The sequence below is a fragment of the Jatropha curcas genome, chromosome 8 (assembly GCF_041381405.1).
Source record: "Jatropha curcas cultivar XTBG-Jc1 chromosome 8, XTBG_Jcur_1.0, whole genome shotgun sequence".
NCBI classification, from domain to species: Eukaryota; Viridiplantae; Streptophyta; class Magnoliopsida; order Malpighiales; family Euphorbiaceae; genus Jatropha; species Jatropha curcas.
This window is the reverse complement of record NC_143158.1, coordinates 5,892,750-5,908,939: the sequence shown is the minus strand read 5'-3', so window position 1 is coordinate 5,908,939 and position 16,190 is coordinate 5,892,750. Positions and strand designations below refer to the sequence as shown.

Sequence of the window (16,190 nt, the reverse complement as noted above, 5' to 3'; positions counted from 1 at the left end):
ACACATTATAAGAGAGAGAGAGAGATCTAGGTGGTGTGTTTTGTTATAATTAGTAGAATTCAAAGACTAATCATTAATCTAATAACCCATAGCTTCTGTGGGGTCCAAACCAGCTCAATCTAGAACCTTGTTAATGTGAAACCCTAAATCTATATGATGGCCTCAATTTTGGATTTAATTGGTGCAATTTTAATATTATTAGTACTATTGTTGTTTCATGGAGAAGGCAAAGATTTATAATTTATTTGAGACTACAACTTGCATTCAAACATATCAAAGGTATTTTCAGCAAAATTAGTTGTTTTAATAGCTGTTTGAGTAATGTTTAGTTGTTAGTTGCTTGAATAACGTTTCATAAAATGCTAAAAGCTAAACATTATATGAGTTAATTTTTTATAAAATACTACCTCAACCTTTAAAAACTAGTTTAAAAATACTATATTACTGAATAACATAAAAATACATTTAGTGTTATATAAATAAAATATAAAAAAGCCTAAAGTCAAGAAAAGAAGGCATTTGGACTACGATACAACTATAGTTTTTACCTTCCTAATTTTGTTAAAGTCTTCAAGAAAATGAAATGGGAAGTAAACTTTTCCAATTAGGTAAAGTCAACAAAATACAACTTCCTAATTGGTGAAATGCTTAATTGCTTATTGGAATATGATGAAATTAATCATCATCATATACCCACAAAATAAAAATAAAAAAAGAAATCTTCTACAAGTTAAATCAACTAATCCTTACATAGATAGATTTTAAAAAATTGTTAGAAATGACTTTGAAAAGGTTAAATTAGAGTGCTTATGTATGCCATACGGGAGGGAAGATTTTTTCCTTTTCGATAAAAATTAAAAAAGACTAAGAATTCTAGTGGTTGACAATAAGATAGAAAGGAATAAAATATATTTTACCATAATAAAAGAAATAACCAAAAGGAATTTTTTTTTTCTTTTGAATATATTCATATTCTGGTTTTTTCCCTTTATATTTATGTGTATTGGAACCTTGTAGCATATTTCCTAAATCTTGTGAAAGGTTAACTTCCTTTGTTGCTTTGTTATCTCTGGCCATACTGAATTACTGAGTGGTCCAAAATGAAAAGGGAAAAATAGGAGAAAAATATAAATTCTACAAGATAAAATACTACTATTGAATTTATTTGTAAAATGTTCAATCATAATATTTTAAATTTTGTTATTTTTTAAGTTTTTACCTTTATAGTATCTTATTAGAAATATTAAATATACAAGTTTTTATCTAATAGAAGTATGTTATATTAGTTGAGAAATTGCAGCAATGAGCCATGTAAAAATGGTGCAACCAACCAATTGGTTTACCTTGTTGGAAATTCTAGTCAATGGGAATAAAAAATTAACAAAAGTGGGCTTTTTAGGTTCCTTTTTTTTCAAGGAAAGGTACAATTTTTGAAAAAGGAAAACCAAAAAGTGAACAAAAAAAGTTATTTCCTCTTGCTAATATCATATTTTATATATAAAATATTAAAAAGGATAAACAAATTTGGCTCCATCAATTAGACAATTACGTGTGTCAACTAAAGAAAGTCTAGTCTAGTAGCAATACTGTAAAGCAAAGCTTTAGTTCAATTTTCATCTCTATGAAAATTGATTCATTGTTATTACATTTAACAGGAGAGAGCAAAAAGCTTCCATTAGTAGAGTAGAGGAATGATTATCACCAATGAAGAAGCATTGAATACCCACCACCAACAAGCACTGATAAATTCAACAACCTAATTGATTTTTTTTTTTTTCTATTAATTTCTTTCTCATTTATGAACCCAGCTTCTGTATCTGTCCACTCTTAAAGCTTCAATCTTTCATTTTTTTTTTTTTTTTTTTCCATATATCCTTGTCTCTGTGTCTCTCCCTCTCTAACTCTTTTTAACTCTCTGTGTGTGGTTTCTGTTAGTGGAACCGTTCTACTTTTTTTTTTTTCTTTTTTAATTTTTAAATTGGTGTATAGCAGAAAGTCTTGAGCTTTTCATGTTCTATACGAAGAAAAAAGTGTTTCCTGACTTGGGTCAGTGTTTTTTGTTTGTTTTGTTGGCTTTCACTGACTCGCAAAACCAGACAAGGTATGTTCACATTCCATCTTGACACTGCAAAACCTTCATTAGACCTTAAATACCGAGTTGTTTTCTCAATAACAGTTTTCTATTTGTTGGGTTCTCACTGACAAACAGCAATACAATAACTCCACAAATTTTGTAGCAAAACTAGTAGTTTAAGCGAGCTATTAGACCCGACTGTTTTTTTTTTTTTTACATTAAACCCCAAAATCATTTTGCATATTGATTTAATGGAGTTGCAGAGCCTGAAAGTATTGTCTGAGACGGGGGCCCATGAGCATTTAGTTTTCTAAAGCATTAGGAGAGAAGATTTTAAAGTGGGATTGGGGTTTTTGGTTTAATTTTGTTGTTCTGTTGTTTGTTTAAGGCACTGATTCCAAATGGGTTTTGGTTTCTTTGGTTCTATTTTGGTTTTTTCAATGTTCTTCAAGCTTTTACCTTGTCAACAACCCAATACAGATGCTTTCTTTGTATCTGAGTTTTTGAAAAAGATGGGTTTCTCCTCTTCCTCAGTCTACAACTTCTCTGCTCCAGTTTGTTCATGGCCGGTGGTGTATTGTGATGGTCAAGGAAATGTTATTGAGTTAGTAGCTTCTGGTTATGGCCTTTCTGGTTCTATTCCTGATACCACCATTGGCAAGTTAACGAAGCTTCAAATTTTAGATATTAGCAACAACAAAATCACTGCTTTGCCTTCGGATTTGTGGAGTTTGGGCACTCTCAAAACCCTAAATCTCTCTCTAAACCAGATTTCTGGTCCCCTCACCAACAACATTGGCAATTTCGGACAGCTTGAAACATTTGATCTATCATGCAATAATTTCAGTGGTGAAATTCCTGCAGCAATAAGTTCACTTTCTAGGTTGAAAATTCTAAAGATGGATCAAAATGGGTTTCAAGGGAGTGTTCCATTGGAAATTCTAAACTGCCGTTCACTGACTCTCATTGATCTTTCCTTGAATAAGCTTGATGGTTCCTTACCAGATGGTTTTGGTGCTGCATTTCCTAAGCTAAAAACCTTAAATCTTGCAAGAAATGGTATTAAAGGGAGGGATTCAGATTTTTCAGAAATGAAATCCCTTACTAGTCTCAATATCTCTGGGAATCTGTTTCATGGTTCTGTTATGGGGGTGTTTTTGGAAATGTTGGAGGTGATGGACCTGAGCAAGAACCAGTTTCAAGGCCACGTTTCTCAGGTACAATTCAATTCTAACTATAATTGGTCTCACTTGATGTATTTGGACTTATCAGAGAATCAACTTAGTGGTGATATTTTCCCTAATTTGAATCAAGCTCAGAATCTCAAATACCTTAATCTTGCATTCAATAGATTTTCCAGGCAGGAATTTCCAAGAATTGATATGCTTTGGAAATTAGAATATTTAAATTTGTCTAAAATTAGTCTCATTGGCAATATTCCTAGTGAAGTTGCACAATTGAGTAAGTTGCATTCACTTGATTTATCTGATAATCATCTTAGTGGCCAAATTCCTTTATTACCTATCAAAAGCCTCCAAGTTGTTGATGTTTCACATAACAATTTGAGTGGAGAAATCCCATTGTCCCTTCTAGAAAAACTCCAATTTATGCAAAGTTTCAACTTTTCCTACAACAACTTAACCCTTTGTGCTTCTGAATTTTCCCCTGAAACCCTCCAAACACACTTCTATGGATCATTAAACAGTTGCCCAATTGCTGCAAATCCAGCCCTGTTCAGAAGAAAGGCTACAAAACACAAGGGATTAAAACTTGCTCTTGCCTTAACTCTCTCGATGGTTTGCTTGCTCGCTGGGCTGCTATTTCTAGCTATTGGTTGCAGGAGGAAATCTAGTAGGTGGGCAGTGAAACAAAACTCATATAAAGAAGAACAAAATATTTCAGGCCCATTTTCATTCCAGACTGATTCAACAACGTGGATTGCTGATGTTAAGCAAGCAAATTCAGTCCCTGTAGTGATTTTTGAGAAGCCATTATTGAATATCACTTTTGCTGACCTCTTATCTGCAACTTCAAGTTTTGACCGAGGCACCCTTTTGGCCGAAGGGAAATTTGGACCTGTTTACAGAGGATTTCTACCTGGTGGAATTCATGTAGCTGTAAAAGTTTTAGTTCATGGGTCTACATTAACAGACGAGGAAGCTGCAAGAGAGCTTGAGTATCTTGGACGAATTAAGCATCCGAATCTTGTTCCATTGACCGGGTATTGCATAGCTGGAGATCAAAGAATTGCAATCTATGATTATATGGAGAATGGGAACTTGCAGAATTTACTTCATGACTTGCCCCTTGGTGTCCAAACTACTGAAGATTGGAGTACAGACACATGGGAAGAAGATGATAATAATGGCATTAAAAATGTTGGCTCTGAAGGGTTACTAACAACTTGGAGATTCCGGCACAAAATTGCACTTGGCACTGCTCGTGCGTTAGCATTTCTCCATCATGGTTGCTCACCTCCACTTACTCATAGAGATGTCAAAGCTAGTAGTGTTTACCTGGATTACAATCTGGAACCAAGATTATCTGATTTTGGACTGGCCAAGGTCTTTGGCAATGGTTTAGATGAGGAGGTTGCTCGTGGCTTGCCTGGTTATGTTCCTCCAGAGTTTTCTGATCCAGATAACAATGTCCCAACACCAAAGTCTGATGTCTATTGCTTTGGAATTGTTTTGTTTGAGCTAATTACCGGAAAAAAGCCAGTTGGAGATGATTATCCCGAAGCGAAAGAAGGAACTTTAGTGAGTTGGGTTAGGGGAATGATAAGGAAGAGCCAAGGATCAAGAACTATTGATCCAAAAATTCGTGACACTGGACCGGAACATGAAATGGAGGAGTCTCTCAAGATTGGTTATCTTTGCACAGCAGACATTCCCTCGAAACGACCAAGCATGCAGCAGATAGTTGGTCTTCTTAAAGATATTGAACCGGCACTAGTTCATCAATGATAAGCATAAATATAATGAAATGCAAGCTAAATTAATTATATCATATGCCTTCTTTTTTGATGTATTTTTTGCTGTTCTTTGTATTGAGTTCTTTCTGTGCTGCCATTGAGAGGGATTGATTGTACAGTAGTACTTGAAGATCTGTTTTTGACATTTACCTTTTCTTTTATTGGCAGCGTAGAAGTTTAATTTATACACATGGAGAGAGTTTAATCGTTGAAAGCCAGTTCTCTTCTCCAAGTATCCATATAATATCAGTATTATCCCATTTAGCTCTGTCTTTGTATTAATAGCAGGATTTTGAGACATGTATGAAGCTTTCAGCTATAGGATGTGTGTTTTTCCTCTGAAGCATTGGAGCAAAAGCCAAAAAGGTTCATTATTTATTGTCATTTGTTAGTAGTTATAGCTTGAATCTCATCTAGAGGTAGTTGCCTGTTCTTGTGCATTGCAGTTAAGGATGTGGTGGTCCTGGGTTGGTTCTGTGGTAGCTGGGATCACCATTATTGTTCTGGGTTCCATATACATATCGGTTAACCCAAACCAAAGCGGACTAAAACATTTTGATTATAATCACATTAGCCAAATAAATTATAATTTAGAATTTAAACAATAAAAGGGATTGAATGATTGGTTTTTGGTAAATTTTGAGCTTAATCAATAACTCAATAAACCAAAAGATACATTGATCAAAGTGTTACTTGACATATGTTTAATTAATATTGATTTATTGAGTTAAAAAGCTAGCTCGAAAGCAGATTTAGTAAAATTAAGTTCAACCTTCATTCGTTTATTGAATGTTCAGCTCGATAAACTTATTGAACAAGCTTATATGAGCTTTTATATAATCGAACCTCGAATAGTTTATAAACGGCTAAGCTCATTTACAATTCTAACTCAACATTTCTTTTCTACACTCTATGGTTTAGTGGTATTAAAAAAATAAATAAAGAACAATCATGTTTGCATGCAAAAAAATTCCACTCTCTTTGAAACAACAATTGGATATGATTATGATTATTTAGTGGGAATAATCAGTTGTCAACCACAATCATCACATTCATGGCCATACCTCGTCTTTAAATAACTTTTTGTCTGAATTCAATTATAATTCTTACAACAAATGTCATCATCAACCACCCATGGAAATAAGGGGAAAAAAGAAAAAGACAAATGCATCCCCTTCAAGCTTTTTCTCATGATTACCCTTTTTATTTTTAGATGTTAAAATCATCTCTTAAAAATTAAAAATTAAGAAATTTTTTTTATTAAACTAACAACTTACATATTTTAAACTATGATACGCAAATATATACAATTTAGAAAAATGATTTATTTTCTGATATCTCATTAATTTTGGTATGCATAAACATATATAATATTTCTGTATTATGTATTGAAATTTTATTTCCTTTGAGTTGAAGATTTTACTATTCGCAATAGCCCTTTATGGCAATGGATTTTACTAATTTGGGAAGTGATAAGGATGTTTTCATTATTGGTTTCTAAGCATATTTATCAAAATTATTTCTAATTATGATATCTTAAGCACTAATTTATAATGACGGTAGATTAATTAGGTGTGGTATACCGTGTTACTTCGGTCCAATGAATTAAAAAAAAAATATATAATTATGGCATGGGTTTTATTTCGGTCCACTGGCTCTACGGGCCGATGTTGTAGTTAGTCCAGTTCTTAGTGGGCTGGCAATATATATCTGGGAGTTCAAGAATATTCACCAATAAATATTTTTAAATCTTTTTATTTCATTTCAAAAATATAAACCATAAATTTAAACCATTTAAAATACTGTTTAAATTTATTAATTTTAAATTTTATATTATGAAAACTATACTGAAGAGAAGTTTTTTTTAACTAGGAAGGGAATGAAATTAATGTTTTTTTTTTTTTGACCTGAAATGCAATTGATAATTATATATATATATATATATATATATATATATATATATATATATTAGTACCAAATTAGGTTATAGTTGATAAAATAAATAAAATAAAATAGATTTGACTATTAGGCTTTCAAAAATTTCTAAAGGTGTTATTCCACCAACTTTATAATTTAAGAGAGGCATCTGATGCTTTTTGTGGTCAAAGTTGCATGATCCTATTCCTACATATCATTATATATTCCATGAATACATGCTCATTCTTTGCATTAAAAAATATATTTTTATAGTCTTATCTGTTATTTTGTCACAGCAACAAATAAAATTTTTATAATTAGTTAATTTTTCTTAATCTGAACTAAAAAAATTAGTAATTTTTTTTAACTTGCATAAAAATAGAAATTCATCAGCTTTACAAGAGCGTAATATTTATGTGGGCCCAAAAGCATCTTACAATAATGTTCTACAAATTAATTTTTCTTTTTCTTTTTTAAACAAAATGTGGATAAAGGAAAAGAGCTAAACTGTAGAAATGAATCAAAGCCACCAAATGTGGGTTCCAGTGGAATCAACGGCCAAGATGTTTGATGTGATTAACCAGGGTTAGGGGAGATGATCATTCATCCTCCCAACCCAAGAAGCTTTCTGTCTCATTTGCATAAGAGGTGGTGAACAAGTCGTCCTCTTCTATACAGAGAAAAAAAAGTCAATATAATACAGAAAGCCAAACACTGCCAGAAAAACAAAAATGTCAGATGAAGAACATCACTTCGATTCCAAAGCTGATGCTGGAGCATCAAAGACTTTCCCTCAGCAAGCTGGTACTATCCGCAAAAATGGCTACATAGTTATCAAGAATCGTCCCTGCAAGGTAATTTTTCTCTCCAATTTCATTTCTCTAAATTCATTTTTTTGTATGTTTTTCAGTATTGCATATGGGTATGTGTTATTTTTACCAGATCTCAAGTGTTCTGTTTCTTTTTTTTTTTTTTTTTTCCTTTTCTTAATTCACTAGTGCGTGTGGATTTTGTATTTTTTTTTTCCTTTTTAGATTGGTGGGTTCAATCTGTATTGTTGTGGATATAAGAAAAGAGATAGTAATTTTGATTGTTGTCATATGCTGAGATGTGTTATTATTTTGGGGCTCTGTATATATGAAGTCTTTTCCTTTATTGTATGTTTTTAGACAATTTTAGTGATAGTTTCTAGATACCATAGAATTTACTTGGGATTTCCTATTTATAATTTTGCATCTCTGATAAAGTTTTGAGGTTCACATGGTGCATGTGTTATGTGAGATATTCACAGGTCCTCTTTTGTTTGACATTAGGAAACTGAGACCAAATGTAATATATATATAAAATCATGATTGATGTGCTCTTGGAAGATCCCATGAGCAAATATTACTCTTTTTTTGTTTTATCATTCCGGATATAGATTATGGCCTCCTGCATAACCAAGCATGGATTTGAATGTTATCGTGTTGTATGGAGGTATGAAATGCAGCACCTTTTTGAAATTTCCATATAAATGGTGTTATCTCATCTGTGCCCTTCTGCATCCACTTCTAATATATAGTTTTGAACATACTGGAATTTGTCATTTCACATAGTATTATGTAAATTATATAACAAAAGGTTGTTCATTTAAAATTTTCACGGCCAAATCTCTACTTAGAGAAATACGTTTATGGGTAGTAGGTTCACATGATGGCACAGTAGTAGCCATGAAGTCTGATGCTATTGCAGTTTCAGTTTTTAAATCTTTGTAATTTATAAATCATAACTTTTTTCGTTTACTTGTCTTGCTTTGTATGAGAATAGGTTGTGGAGGTCTCTACCTCAAAGACAGGGAAACATGGACACGCCAAGTGCCACTTTGTGGGAATTGATATATTCAATGGAAAAAAGCTTGAAGATATTGTTCCTTCATCCCACAATTGTGATGTAATGCCATTAATTACTTAGTTCATTTATCATGAATATGATTTCACAATAAATTACTTGGTTGGTTGGTCTTTTATTGATTCATTTGCTTTTTTCACAGGTTCCTCATGTGAATCGTACTGATTATCAGCTGATTGATATCTCTGAAGATGGCTTTGTGAGTTCATTTAATTGCATAGTTTCAGATAACCGTTTGAGGAAATGCTGTTACAGCTTCATCATTACTTCATCTATACCAAATTACCTGTTCTTTATTTATGATTGTTCCTCCTTTGATGTCTTTCTACCATGTGAACTTTTAATATGAATAGTGTAGACTATGCAATCTTCCGTGTGATTGATTCTTCTCATATAATAAGCATAGTTTAGATTTCACAGGGGAGTCTTTTCCTTGCCAAAAAATATTTCACAGGGGACTGCAAAAAGATGTGAATCACTTAGTAATGTCTCTAAAGTTTATAAACTTTATGTAAATTCTCATGCAAATTACATATTGCTCTCTGTTTTAGCAGGGTCAATGAACAATAATTTTAATAGACAGAGAATGTTTCATAAGACGGGAGGTTAACTAACAATGGTTTGATCTCCTGTAGGTGAGTCTTTTGACTGAAAATGGAAACACCAAAGATGATCTGAGGCTTCCCACCGATGAAAATCTGCTTAGCCAGGTATAACACATGCATTCCTTTCAAAGTGCTTGCTTTAGTACCTTTCTTACTTTGCTTGGGCACAGATTTTGCAATATGACTTGTGCAAATCTAAAACTGATTTTAAAACTGGCTCATATTTGCTACTTTTTCCTCAATCAGCTTTAAGGTGACAAAAGTGAAAGAAAAGCTGGTCCAACAGATTTCCTTCCGACTTTTTGAACAAAAGTCTCCTATTAGCAATAACAATGCCAACTAGTAGTGTCTTTATCTCCATATAAACATGTTGGTTAAGTTGTCTGAAAACTGAAAATTGTTATCTTGTTTCTATATAGATTAAAGATGGGTTTGCTGAGGGGAAGGACCTTGTGGTGACTGTTATGTCTGCAATGGGAGAGGAGCAGATCTGTGCTCTTAAGGATATTGGTCCTAAGAATTAAAAATGATGCTATAGCATTAGCCATAGCTGATGGTGAAACAATCTATTTATGTTTGCTGATAGAGAATTTTATCTACTATGAATATGTACAACAAACTTTTATTAAGATGGTATTTTAGCTTTGTAATCAAGACTCATAAGGCTTGTAATGAAGGAGATGGGAAGGGAACAGGAGCTGCTCATTTCTCGATCGAGCAAACTTGTGTGTCGGCAGGATGGAATATATATTTAAATATTTTGATTTTACCGGCTTCTGTGGATTTCAGATAAATAAAGGTATGTGTGATGACCATATCTTTTCCAGCTTGATGTTGATAGTTCTAAAATCCTATGGATGGTTTATATTATTATTTAAGGAAGATGTTTCATACCAGAGTTCAATCAATCTGACTGCCATTTTGGTTTCTTTTCTATGATTTCACAAATTGGGTGTTTATTTTTTATATCAATTTGATGAATTGGGCAGGAGCTTTGCTTGAAACTATTTGTTCTGTTTGGTATTGAAATTGAAAATTATTCCCTCCCAAGATAACCTTTTTATCTTTGTTGGATGAATTGGAATATTGGCAATTCAACTCCAAGTTGCATTAGATGCCTGATGTATGTTCCCCCACCCCAATAGAATAATGCATTTAATGGTTAACAAAATCCCTCACTCGTAAATAAACAAGGCAATCACATGCCTAGGAGCTTTTTTGTGTGTATATATATATTCCATACGATCCGTAATCTTTGTCCTAGTTTGATTTGTACACGAACTAAGAAAATTTAGTTAATATAATTAAAATATAAGTTTTGATTTCTTTTTTTTTTTAATATACCCTTCTGTTAATAGTATCTGTTAAAAGTAAATGATTCATATTAATTTGTTTTTTAAATTAGTCAAATATAATTAAATATTTGATTAAATAGAGTTTTCTTGAAAGATTAAAGTTGATTATACTATTATATTTGTTGATAATGAAACATAATAAGGGTAAAATAGTAAATTTTAACAACAATTTAGGATGGATAAAAAGGAAGATAGAATAAAAATTATGGGATGAAGGGAGTAATATACAAAATGGTTTCAAGAATTATGGCTTAGTCTATGCAAATAAAATATTTCTGCTGCAAGCTGTGTTAACGGTCCATCAAGTAACTTCTCACCATATCTCTCTACTGGTCATGCTTTTCTTCCTACACATTTGGTCCCAGTTTTGCTAATTTTTAAGAAAGCAACATCAGAGTAATGCATTTTATGATCACAGTACAGCACTTCATTTTCTAAACAGAAATGCGACCACTCTTGAGCCATTTACAACCGTAATTGCCAGTAATGATTATCGCAATACTATTGCAGCGGTAGCTTGTGGAATCAACAACGTCAAATGCTATGCGGAAATAAAGTTTGTCCCTTTATAAATTCAAATTGCACAAAATAGACTATGGAATTATTTGAGAAAAGTAATACAGGTTTCTAACTGTATGGAATAAACTAATCCTAACAGTAAGTTCCAGCATCTGGAAACAGGCAATATATTTGCTTTGTCTGTAACAGTATTATTTCAGAAATTAGAATACATTTCTGAATGTAAATACATGCAAATTGTTCCAAGCATTTATATATCAAAGAGAGCAGAAAATACAGCAGGAACCTACCAGCAAGCTATGACGAAGAAACTTTTCTGGAAGTGGAACTGCCGTAGATGTAGGAACCGAATCCCCAGACTGTAATGATTAAAGAGAGAATCTTGAAACCACTCATAGGATCATGCAACAAAATAACAGCAGCGATGCTTGTGAGTGGAACCCTCACTGCATTAAGAACACCAGCCATAACAGTAGAAGCCAAATAAAGCACACCAGTGCTTCCCAGAACCCCTAATTGAAAAGTAATGGCACCCCAGACAAGAACCAGGATATATGAAGCCTCACCGCCTTTGAAATTTCTAGCCTCAGATGCCATTCCTTGAAAATCTTTTTTCACAATCACCCCAATTGTAGTAAATATACAACCAAATAAAGAAACCATGACCTGCTGCTCCAATACAACGTGAAAGGACATTCTTCCCAATAACTTAACGAAAATTAACTCGGAAAGAGCGAAGATAAGCCCGTGAAGAGCAGATCCTAATATATCCCATATAAAACCTATTATATATTGACGGTCACTGATATTATCATATCGGTCAGAATCTGAATCCAATGCAATTATTGTCATAGCAGCAGTAATTATCACAATAGCATTTATCATTGAAGCATTAAGTTTGTTGTTCACAATAAAATACCCACAAAGAGCAGAGAATACCAGAGATGATGAAGCCAGGAGAGAGGCAGTTGATGCCGGAAGGTATGCATAGGCATAGGCAAACATCAAGTTGTCAGCAGCAGTTAAGAAACCCAACACAATGTAAGAAAGAACAAGCTGTAAGGTCAAAGGAGTAGGGAAAGTTTTACAAAAGAAGTAAGTAGGAAACAAAATTAAAACAGTTAAAGGCCACCCAGCAACTGCAACCCATGAAATAATCCACTTGCTTGTACCCCCATTTGCATAATAAACACGAGATAGAAGACTTGAAGCAGGAAATGCCACCAGCATTCCTCCAATGCTTAAAAGTAGAAGAATCCAATGTGAAATTGGTTTTCTTTTGTATGCTGCGAGAGCCTGAGTCGTCCAGTTGGATATTTTCTCCCATGTGGAAGGTTCTGCTGATTCTTCATTCATTCCTTCTCCTGAAATATTATAAGGATTTATGAGAAACAAAAATCGGAAGTAATTATTGTCAACTAAATTCTACTGATTGGTTGTCAGTCGATAGATCCAAATTGCAAGGATAAGTCCGTACAGGCGTGCACATGGGGACATACTCTCATTCTCTCAGTCAAATTCAATTGTTCTTGTTCATAGGGAATGTTCCAGTCATAAACCATTGAAGAGAATGAATGTAAGCGAATCACAACCTAGAAAAATATTCCATGTTCTGTTCGGGTGGGAATTTAAACTGGAAGGATTTGAATTTGAATAATAAGCTTTGATGAAGGAGAACCAAAATTAGTTCAAGAATGAACTTGAAGTACCTATACCTTCTAAGATTTTATCAAAGCATTTTCCCAACCTACTCTTTCACAAGTCTCTTTATTTGCAAAATTTGAATGAACTTAAAACTCAAATTTTTATGAAAATGTAGCCTCATAATATGTTCAGATGGAAGGATTTTCAAACACAGAATTCAGAAACGATTTTTAACAAAAATTAATCCAATGTTTTTAAATATTTTAAACTGAATTAGATTCAAGAAAAGATAAGATTTAATTGACAATTATAAGTCTAACCTAATTTCATAATTCAATCAATTAAAGAAAACTTCAATTTCTCAGTCTGAAAATTTTCCATCCAAAACCATTTCAAAAGAAAAAAAAAATCCAAATGCAAGGTGGCCTTGTACAGCTTGCATAGAACTTTATTCCCTGCACAACAGTGCCTGCCTTACAAGACCGGATACCTTTAGAAATCCAGTTGAAAAAAATATATTAATCAAAAAGATAATCTTAATCTTGAAATTGCTTAAACCAGCCAGTAAAATGCAGAGTGATAACTGATAACATATGGGTATTACATCAAAGCCTCAACAACACAGTTCATGATTTTAAATTCAATTATATTTCAGAAAGTTGAGAAGAAGATAAAATCAAATATCTTAGATAATTCAAACCCCATAAAAAAACCCAGCAATTGAAATCCAAATTAACTAAAAAAATCCTAAAAGAATATGAGGCTGAAAAAAAAAACCCAGATAGTAAACGAACAATTAAGGGTCAGTGAACGTAATTATAACGAAATTAAACTGATAAGTAAAAACAGAACAAACCTGTCTCCATAAGTGGCTCTTCAAGCATGACAGACTCTGCACAGAAGAATAATTCTTGTGAAGAGAAGAGAAAGTTCTCAGCTTTCTCTAATTCTTTCTCAGGCAGTAAAATTGAAATCGTGGGCCATGCAATTCATGCTGGTTAAGTGTTTTTAGAGTTGTGGCCATTTACGTACCTTTCTTTCTTTTATCTATTTATTTGTTTGTTTCTTTTTAAATAAAAAAAAAAAAAAAACCTGCGATCATTGACATTTGACACGAGAGACAAACATCAATTTATTTATTAATTGTTAATGTCGGATATTAAAAACGCCAAATACATGTGCTATATAAATCGTATTTAATTCCACGTGTCATTTCAATTCACCATGATAATGGCTAAATGAGTAAATATAACCTCGTACTTTTATAAGAAAAAAATTTATGGTAATTTTAATTTTTATTTTGATTTATTGTAAATTTTAATTTATAAATTTACTCGATTTGAATTTTTTTTATAAAATATAAGGATATATTTATATATTTAGCCCATGATGATATTCTATTGATAAATTGTATCTATGATTACCTAATTCAACACTTACTTTTATTTAAATTATATAATTTTAATTTGATTTTAATTTTCATTTTAATAGAAGCTTACTTATCTGGTAATGAGAATAATGATATAACACCAAAAGCTACACATCACAAACAAAGGAATACAAAAAAAGAAAATGAAAAATGCTATCAAATATAAATGATGGATTGAAAATCTTTTTCTCTTTTATTTTTTTCTGAAATTTGTTTTATGTAAATGATATTATTTGTTAAATAAATTAATAGGTACGTTCCAAATTAATATATTAGGATAAATTATGAATTTTTAAAACAAAATAGCATTTTATTTTTATTTTTATGTTAGTATTTTCGATGATGGTATTCCGGTCAATAACCTCAAAACAAATATCAAAATTTCATGACTAAAAAATAACAAATTAAAATTATATGAGTTTGAGAAATTGATTGACCGTTAATGTAAATTTACCTAGACTCCAATAAACTTAATGGCCAAAATGATATGATGGATTACAAGAGGTAATATTTCTCTTAATTTACTATATTGATGAAAACTCTCGTTGTTTAAAGGAAATTCAAGATCTTTCAATTCTCGTACTAGTGAAAATATACAATTTTATAACTTTTTTAATATGAAATCCATTTCCTAACTCTGTTCTTTTTAATGTATAAATGTATCTGTGTGATTTGCTTCTATTGGATTAATATACCATTTTGTCATTAAAATGTCTCATAAAAATGTACTTACAAGTATTAATAGATAGTAAATTTGTACGGGATCGACCTACAGATGTTAACTCAATTATCAACGCAAATAGGATATGTGAGAAGAGCTATTAAATTTTATCTCCGCTAAACACACTTGCATGAAAGGGTGAAAAGTTTTAATTATCACTAAGTCCAAGATGTAAATACCTATAATTTAAAAAATATATATAATCATATGGATTCGGGTTCACTTCATGCTTTATGCACAGGATTTGAATTTAAAATTTACAATATCATATAATAATACAGTGTGTTTATTTATTATTGGGTAAGCCACAAACTATGATTTGTGAAGAAAATGACAAGCATTACGGGTCAATTCTTCACGTTTTCTTTGTCTCAGCATTGTTTATAAGTACTCTAGAATCAAATTTTCAAATAGGTAATTTTGTATCACAATAAACATTTTTTTTAATTTATAATAATATAATATAATTTCAAATATATTTCTATAAAAAAAGAATGGACACATATATGTTTTAATTTTTTTTTAAAACAAAATCGAAATTATCTACCGTAATTTGTTATTCAGGGAGATAAAAAAAAGCTACAAAATAGATTTTCTCGTTCAATTTATCATATAAACTTATAATTCATTAGTACTTTGTCCTAAAATACCTAAATTCACACAAAATTTTAAATAAATTCAGAAAATTTTTAAATAATAAATTATAAATTCAGAAAACAAATTAAAAAATCGAGCTTATAGTTTTTTTTTTTAAGGGATAAATGCCGTTTATTTCTCTTTTTTTTTTTTTAACATTTTATTTCTCTTTTTTGGTTCATATCGTAGGAGTAAATTTTAATATTATTTCTTCAGGGAATAAAGGCTACAGATAAAAGGACAAATTGTCATCACTATGTCAGAGTCGAAGTTACCAGTAACAAACGGCCACCAGCGCCGTTATAGAACACGTCAAGTCAACAAAAGCAATGCCGATTCATCCCACTCACCTATAGTAACGGAGAAATCGACGCCGTCCGTTATCCTCCACTCACCCAAAAAACCACCTGAGTCAATTCTAGTCAAAGA

At 31.8% G+C, this 16,190-nt stretch overlaps 3 protein-coding genes across 3 annotated transcripts; 2 read left to right on the top strand and 1 right to left on the bottom strand.

Moving 5' to 3' along the window:
• The first annotated feature begins 1,563 nt into the window (after positions 1-1,563).
• On the top strand, positions 1,564-5,308 carry LOC105633507 (Leucine-rich repeat protein kinase family protein). Its single transcript, XM_012216108.4, has one exon. The coding sequence runs from the start codon at positions 2,476-2,478 to the stop codon at positions 5,038-5,040; it is 2,565 nt and encodes an 854-aa protein (XP_012071498.1). The 5' UTR covers positions 1,564-2,475; the 3' UTR covers positions 5,041-5,308.
• Positions 5,309-7,588: 2,280 nt separating this feature from the next.
• Positions 7,589-10,226, top strand: LOC105633509 (eukaryotic translation initiation factor 5A). Its single transcript, XM_012216109.4, has 5 exons — positions 7,589-7,819; positions 8,772-8,894; positions 8,995-9,051; positions 9,488-9,562; positions 9,877-10,226. The coding sequence occupies exons 1-5, from the start codon at positions 7,697-7,699 to the stop codon at positions 9,979-9,981; spliced, it is 483 nt and encodes a 160-aa protein (XP_012071499.1). The 5' UTR covers positions 7,589-7,696; the 3' UTR covers positions 9,982-10,226.
• A 1,165-nt stretch (positions 10,227-11,391) lies between these two features.
• On the bottom strand, positions 11,392-14,001 carry PUP5 (purine permease 5). The gene is made up of 2 exons (XM_012216110.3): positions 13,832-14,001; positions 11,392-12,695 (listed from the first exon to the last, which is right to left on the bottom strand). The coding sequence occupies exons 1-2, from the start codon at positions 13,857-13,859 to the stop codon at positions 11,629-11,631; spliced, it is 1,095 nt and encodes a 364-aa protein (XP_012071500.1). The 5' UTR covers positions 13,860-14,001; the 3' UTR covers positions 11,392-11,628.
• Positions 14,002-16,190: the final 2,189 nt, after the last annotated feature.